Here is a 7188-nt window from a genome sequence, read left to right as displayed (position 1 = left end):
TTTATAATTATAGAATATGCTTGTAGGTAGTCCATGTATAAAGTTTGTTGATAATAAATATACATATACTGGATGTGTACTATCAAAATTTTTACTGATGGGGTGCAAAATTTAAGAAAATAGATTGGAAACAGCTAGTGGAATTAAATAATTATAAAGCCTTTGTAGTCCAATAGCACCTGGCACAATGCTAGATGAACATTAAGTATTTAAAACTGTTTGCTCAGTGACCACCTCTGAATACAAAATGTGGTAGTTTCTGTATATTTTGTGTGTATGTATATTTCTCCCCTGGAATATGCATTTCATTTGGTGACTGATTCCTCTGCCTGAGTATATCTGTGTAAGACACCTGGACCACAGAAGCAGTAGTGCTCCATGGTGGCAGTTTCTGAATTTAGACAACCTGAGTCTAAATCTTGGCTCCATAATTTATTAGCTATATAACCTTGAATAGATCATCTTCTGTGGCCCAGCTTCCCTTTATGCATAATCAGGACAACAGCAGTACCTGTCTCATCGCTTTGTGGTAAAGATAAAATGAGTTAATATGTGTAAAGTCCCTAGACCTATGTCTGCCATATGGAAAGTGCTCACTGCAGGTTAGTTGCCAAATACACACACACACACACACACAATTGGGGTGAGTATACTGATATGTTTATATTTCATGTAATTTTATTTTACATTTCTGGTTCACAGTATATATGTATTTTGAATAACAGTAATATTATTAACAACAGTCAACACTGATTGAGTATGAGTTCTGGGCATTCATTTAAGTACTCTACACAGATTATCTTTGTTTATCTTTGGAAAAAAGATGATACAACATAGCAACATATAGCATACTTTTCTTATTCCCATTTTACAGATGGAAAACTGAGGTCCAGAAAAGTAACGTAACTCCCTTAAGTTCACATAGCTAACTTATGATCCAGGAAGATCCAGGAAGTCTGGCCTATTTTTTTTTTTTTAGATTTTATTTATTTATTTATTTGAGGGTGGGCAGAGAGAAGGGAGGGAGAGGGAGAGAATCTCAAGCAAACTCCACTATGAGCAGGGACCCCAACACGGGCCTTGATCCCACAACCCTGAGATCATGACCCCAGCAGAAACCAAGATTTGGATGCTTCACTGACTGAGTCACCCAGGCTCCCCAGTATGGCTTTTTAAATCACTGCTTGCCACCTCCCGATTGGTTTAATATTATAATATTACTCCTAATACTCCCTAATATCTTCATTTGTATGATGCTTGGTAGTTTATAAGATACTTTCACATACAGTGAGTCTCATAACCAGCCTGTGAAGTGAGTAGGGCAAGATCATTATCCTCACTTTTATGTAGAGGAAACTGGTACAACTGAAACCATGGGAGTCTTTCAGTAGACGTGTTTCTGCGTTACAAACATCCTGGCTGCCTCTGTACACAGGGAGTCATTCACCATAAACGGACCGAGTACTTACAATGTGTCAAGCTCAGACATCCGCGTTGGGGGACCTGCCCTGGAAGCATCACAGCCTAGTGGGAAACACAGGTATGGAAATAGAGAATCACCATATACCATGCGTAATCTCTAACGGGGATAGGAAAAAAAGTGCTTATGAAGCACAGAAGGAGGGACCATCTGTGCCAGGGAGGTCTTAGAAAAGGCGAAGGTGGCTGCGGAGGATGGGGAGGCTTTCCTGGAAGACAGAATACACATGTGAGTGTGAATCCATGTTTGTGACCATGACCGTGCGTTCAGCCATGGCTATATATGAGTCTGAGTGTGTACCTGTTTACAAGGGCTTACTCACGTATTAATGTATGTACACGCAGTCCGTCAGTGTGGAGTCAGTAAGCCTGAATGTAAAGAAGAACGTGTCTGGATCCACACACACCTTGGCAGAATCTGACCTGCCCTGGTACCTTCCCCCTGTCCCTTGTTCCCCCAACACCAGGGTAACCAGAGTTACCAGTGGCTTCCCACTGTAGCAATTGTCTCAGGCGCTCTGGGGATTAGACGCACCAGGTTTTTCACCCTGTCAATCTGGATGTGTAGCAGTCTACTGGAACCAGCTAGCTTACCTGAGTGGGGGTGGGTGGGTGGAAAGTACAGTTATCTGTGGGTGCACATCTGTGTGCACACTTCCAGCTATGTGTGAATGCTTAGTGTTGCTGCTCTAAGCCAGACTGGGGAAATCTCCTTTTCCCTGCATCTTCACCACCTTGGGGAGTTCACCCACTCACCTGTTTCCACTGCCACCTAAATGGGGCTGGCTTCTGCCTCCACGTAAGTGTCCTGGGGATATCTAAAATGTACTTCTGTGCTGGGGCTGGGCAGAGGCAAGGCTGGAAAGTGTCGGTGCCCATTTTCCTTGGAGACACTTCCTACTCTCCCCCACCCCTGCCCCATTCCAGGCCAGGCATCTCCCCTAAGCTGAAAAATGTGTGCAAAGGCAAACAGGACTGGTGGTAGCCATGAGGGTCACTCCCAGGGGTAGGCTGATCAATCCTCTCCCCTGATGATAAAACTTGTTTTTAGAGCAAAATTGAAAAAGAAAGAAAACTGAGGACCCCTCTCTCTACAAATATTCCCCCAGGAATTAGTAAGGTGGGGAATAGGCTATAATATTCTTATTTCTTTTAAGCTTACACAATCAAAAAAGCTAAAATGATTGCAAATAATATGTAGTTGATGGAAACTAACAGTATCTCTATAAAGTGGTAAAGTAATTGGACTAGATTTTCCCTTTTGTTAGAAGGCATATAAATTCAGGGCCATGGGGTCGTGTAAGGCAAAGGCATCATGTGCTGCAATACACTGGTGATTTGTGTGGGTTTCCATCCTGGCCCAGTGCACTGCCTCATAGCTAGATATTCACATGGTAAAATATGCAAAAATGAAGTACAATAATCAACACATGTAATTTGCCATATTTTAACTTGAATGAATGAATGAGCAAAGAGAAAAACAAACATATTTAGAAAAGTAGGATGGTCTTGTGGTAGAGTGCTCTCTGAAATTACAATACCTGGATTCTCTTCCCACCTCCACCAATGACTTAATCTATTGAAGAGGGTTTTGTTTTTATTTTTTAAAATCATATATTGGAAAATTAATCCAGTGGCAAGATATATTTTAAAAATATGAGTATGTTCAATCAAGTCCTGTTCAAGTATCTTTTAAAATGTAAATGATCACTAAAATAAATGATCACTAATAAATGTTAGCTGTTGCATATGTGAATATATTTACTGTAGTACCTACCACATATAGTATATATTTTCATGTTCTGGACACAAATATTTTCCTTAACATTAAGGGAAGATACTGTTTTTCTAATATGTGAGAGCAATTTTTCCATAGTCAATATGTGTTTATTTGCACTTAAATACTGCATCAATAACCTGAAAAAGAGAAATAGTCTGGTAATGGCTAGAGACTCTGTTTAGAGGCTAAGGTTTCTATCATGTACTGCTTTCAACTGTTATATTTTATGGCACAGATTCAGTGGGAATCTGATCTGCTAAAATATTTGGGCTGTGAAAACTCCCACACTGTGACAGATGTCAAGTCCAATTAAGTGACTCATGTCCAGGTTTCTGTCCAATAGGATTTCCCATTAAATATCAATTTAGGGGAAAAAAATTCCATCCCCCTTCTTAAGCCTTTATCTCTTCCACCATCTCCAGGCTGAATCAATTGGTACCAGGAGAGCCAAGAAGCCACACACGCATCTCTGCCTCTTTGCTCTGGCTCTCCCACCCTCTCCGGTCTTTCTCCGCTTCCCTGTCACTGTTACTCCCGGAGACGTTCACTTTCCACCAACCTTCTCCAAGCGTCTCCAAGCCAGACTATATATATTTTGCTGTAAGGTAAAGAAAGGAGGGGGTGGGGTGGGAAATGTAAGCAAGCCTTGAAAGACTTTGAAACTGCAAATAGGTGTCTGTTTATACAAACTACAAGTAAATGAGGAAAGAGGAAGAGGCAAGCTTAGCCCCGAGTTACAGTATTGTGTTCCTGGGAACTGGGGAGACATCAGCTGAACAAAGCCTTATCTCAAAAAAAAAAAAAAAAAAAAAAATCACTTCTGAGGAAGATCGCATCTCTGCCTTGCACTTCCCAGTTTCTGCTCAACCGTATTAAGGGAAGGAAAGGAGTCCTACAGGAGCGGGATCTTATCTTAACCATCTTTCTTATTGATTCTTCCGCTATTAGAAAGTGGAGGAATCAGGCCTTTGATGTGATTGTGTTTATCTCTGCATCTCTTTTGTTATTTATAGAGACCTAGAAGAGGAAAAAAGGCACGAGACTTTTCAACACCTCACTTAAAAAAATCAACAACGAATTTCCCGAAATGTTTGAGAACAATTAAAAGGAAAAGGCGTTTTTGGTCTATCAACTAAGTGAACAATCATTTGTATCGTCCACATCCTGAGACATTATCGTCCCTCGCTGTGGACACTGGCGAGATGACAGCTGCTTTTTCATATTCGAATGTAATAAATATTTGCTGCTTTTAATATATTTCGGAGTTGCTCCCCTCAATTCTTTGGAATTTGTAACTCTAAAAGATTGGAGAAAAGATTATCGAAAAGGCTTTTACAAGGTAAGGCTTCTTTAAATAATTTTTTTCCACCCTGGAACTAAGTTAGATTATTCATATTGCATTTATGGATGTGCTTCAGCTAATTGTTAAATAAATAAAATGTATGCACGACATGCTATTTATGAATATTTTAAAAGGGTATCTGGAGGAGAATTTAACATGCTTTGAGGGCAACCCAGGAACTTTTTAGCCGAACTACAACTATGTTGTTGCTTATTGTGCTTTTCCATTACTCGCCAATTTATTTATGCCCTTTCAAGCCGAATGTATAGATGGAAGTTGTTCTACTTTATAAATGTATCTGCGAAAAGCCCGTAAGGAGTCACATGTAGTTCACTTGGAGCATTTGTTTTTATTTTGCTTTAGACGACCTGCTTTCCTTGCAGCGCCATGAAAGCCAGCTTGGAGACAAATTCGCTCCTAGGCAAGTGCAGTGCTAGGAGCGGATCACACATCCCTGGCTTTTGTTTCTCTAGAAGCAAGCCCTCCTACACGTCGCCGCCGCGGATTTCTCCCGCGGCGAGCGTCTCTCGGGCTGCACTCACGCGGCCCGCGGCCTGGTGCTCCCCCCGCGCCTGCGGTCGGTGCGCGCTGCACCCGCAGGTGCGGGGCCCTACTGCTGGCCCTTTTCTTGGAGGCCGAATACCCCCAAGCCCCGCGGTTGTGGGCGCCCCCCCGCCCCGCCGCAGGCGCTTGGTCGGGGTCGGAGCTACAGGCCCGGAGAGGAGCCCGGCGAGGCGGTCTTCAGGAGGGCGTCGTTACAGGAGACCTGAGCACAGACCGGCTCGGCCTTAGCCAGGCCGCCCCGGGACCGCTGCGGGCTCTCGGCTCCGGGCCCCTCAGCACGGGACTTTGCGGGCGGAGAGGACGCTCGGGCAGTCTCCTCCCGTCCCCGGTCTTCCCTTCTCTCCCAGCCTCTCCTCCCGCCGCGACCGGGCCGCCAGCATTTTCCCATGAGGTGGTCAGCCGACTGCCGGGCGCATTGTCTCATCCCCGCGTCGCCGCGTCCCTAAGTCCCCGATGTGTGTGGCTGTCTGCGTGACAGATGGTGCTTTGGGGAGCCGCGAGGGCATAAGGGTCAATTTTCTGTAGAAAGGAGCCTTCGCGTTTTCAGTCATTGTTTTTTCGGAGAAGCCTCCCGCTCCGGGCCGCCTGTCCGCCGTCCGCGCTCAGGACCCGGGCTCATCTCCAGCGCGGGGCGCCCTCCGCAGCCACGGCCGCCCCGCACGCCCCAGACTAGCGTGAGGGCCACAGGCGCCGCTGCCTCCGGCTGCTGGGTCTAAGGCCCTCGGGGCAGGAGCGCCCTCGGCGTCTGCCCGGCCCGCGTAAACCCCAGAAGTGCTCGCCGTTCGGAATCATTCGTTTGTCAGGGAACGGGAAGTGAGGCAGACTGCCTTGCAGAGTCGGTATTTGGCCGGAGCAGGCACAGAACGCGGTCGCAGCCTCCTGGGCCTGCCCTCTCCCCGGGGGGCCTGGCCCGCAGGCCGCTCTCGGCCTCTCGCAGGCCGAGGAGTCCGGTCCGGGATGCGGCCGGGGCCCAGCCGGGACCTCGCTGGCCCCGGCCCCGTGGGGAGGCGCGGGGCTCGGGCCCTCGGGCCTGCCCCTCTCGGCGCTCTCCCTTCCCCGCGGGGCCAGCTCCGCCGAGCGCGCCCGCCTAGGGTGGGGAGGGGACCCGGGACGCGCCGAGGGCCGACTTGGTAGGCTCTCGCTTGCTCTCCCTCGGATCCAAAGAAAACCCTGCTTCCTTTAATTGATTGATTTTCTGGCTCCCCCTCAGCCTCCAAAATGATGCTGAGTCCGGACCAAGCCGCCGACTCGGACCACCCCAGTTCGGCGCACTCGGACCCGGAGTCGTTGGGCGGCGCGGACGCCAAGGTGCTGGGCAGCGTGTCGGACCTGGAGCCGGTGGAGGAGGCCGAGGGCGACGGCAAGGGCGGCAGCCGGGCCGCGCTCTACCCGCACCCGCAGCAGCTGAGCCGCGAGGAGAAGCGCCGCCGCCGGCGCGCCACGGCCAAGTACCGCTCGGCTCACGCCACCCGCGAGCGCATCCGCGTGGAGGCCTTCAACCTGGCCTTCGCCGAGCTCCGCAAACTGCTGCCCACGCTGCCCCCGGACAAGAAGCTCTCCAAGATCGAGATCCTGCGTCTGGCCATCTGCTACATCTCCTATCTCAACCACGTCCTGGACGTGTAGGGCCTGGGGCGCGGCGGGAGGCCGCCGGTCCGGAAGCCGGGGCAGCGCCACCGACCCGGGCGGCCGCTGTGGGGCTGGCGGACGAGGCGGTGGCCCAGCGGGACGGCCACCGGGAGAGGCCTGGACGCGGGAGGAAGCTCGTCACGCGTTTGCGTTCTCTCCGGTTAGCAAGGAGACGAGGGGTTTCCAACTCGGGAAGGTGGGGTTGTCTGGCGAGCCTGGGATTTGCAGGGGGCATTTTCCAGGCCAGGCGTGCCTCCTGGAGGCACCCGAGACGCACCGCCTCCAGGCCTCCCCTCCGTGTGTTAGGATCCCTTTAAGGGTAGTTGCTTTAGCTCACTGGAGACTTTGAGTTCTCCTACATTTATCTCCCACACATGTTCATGTTTTGAAAGAA

At 48.9% G+C, this 7188-nt stretch overlaps 1 protein-coding gene across 1 annotated transcript; it reads left to right on the top strand.

Moving 5' to 3' along the window:
• The first annotated feature begins 6376 nt into the window (after window positions 1–6376).
• On the top strand, window positions 6377–6791 carry NHLH2 (nescient helix-loop-helix 2). The gene has a single exon (XM_021690236.1). The coding sequence runs from the start codon at window positions 6384–6386 to the stop codon at window positions 6789–6791; it is 408 nt and encodes a 135-aa protein (XP_021545911.1). The 5' UTR covers window positions 6377–6383.
• The last annotated feature ends 397 nt before the right edge of the window (window positions 6792–7188 follow it).

Source organism: Neomonachus schauinslandi, chromosome 4, assembly GCF_002201575.2.
Source record: "Neomonachus schauinslandi chromosome 4, ASM220157v2, whole genome shotgun sequence".
Classification (NCBI taxonomy): domain Eukaryota; kingdom Metazoa; phylum Chordata; class Mammalia; order Carnivora; family Phocidae; genus Neomonachus; species Neomonachus schauinslandi.
The sequence above is the reverse complement of the archived record's forward strand: the minus strand, read 5'-3'. Positions and strand labels throughout refer to the sequence as shown.

Bases quoted from the DNA above. Each gene is read 5' to 3' on its own strand.
- NHLH2 (XM_021690236.1), top strand. From the start codon at position 6,384: ATGATGCTGAGTCCGGACCAAGCCGCCGACTCGGACCACCCCAGTTCG.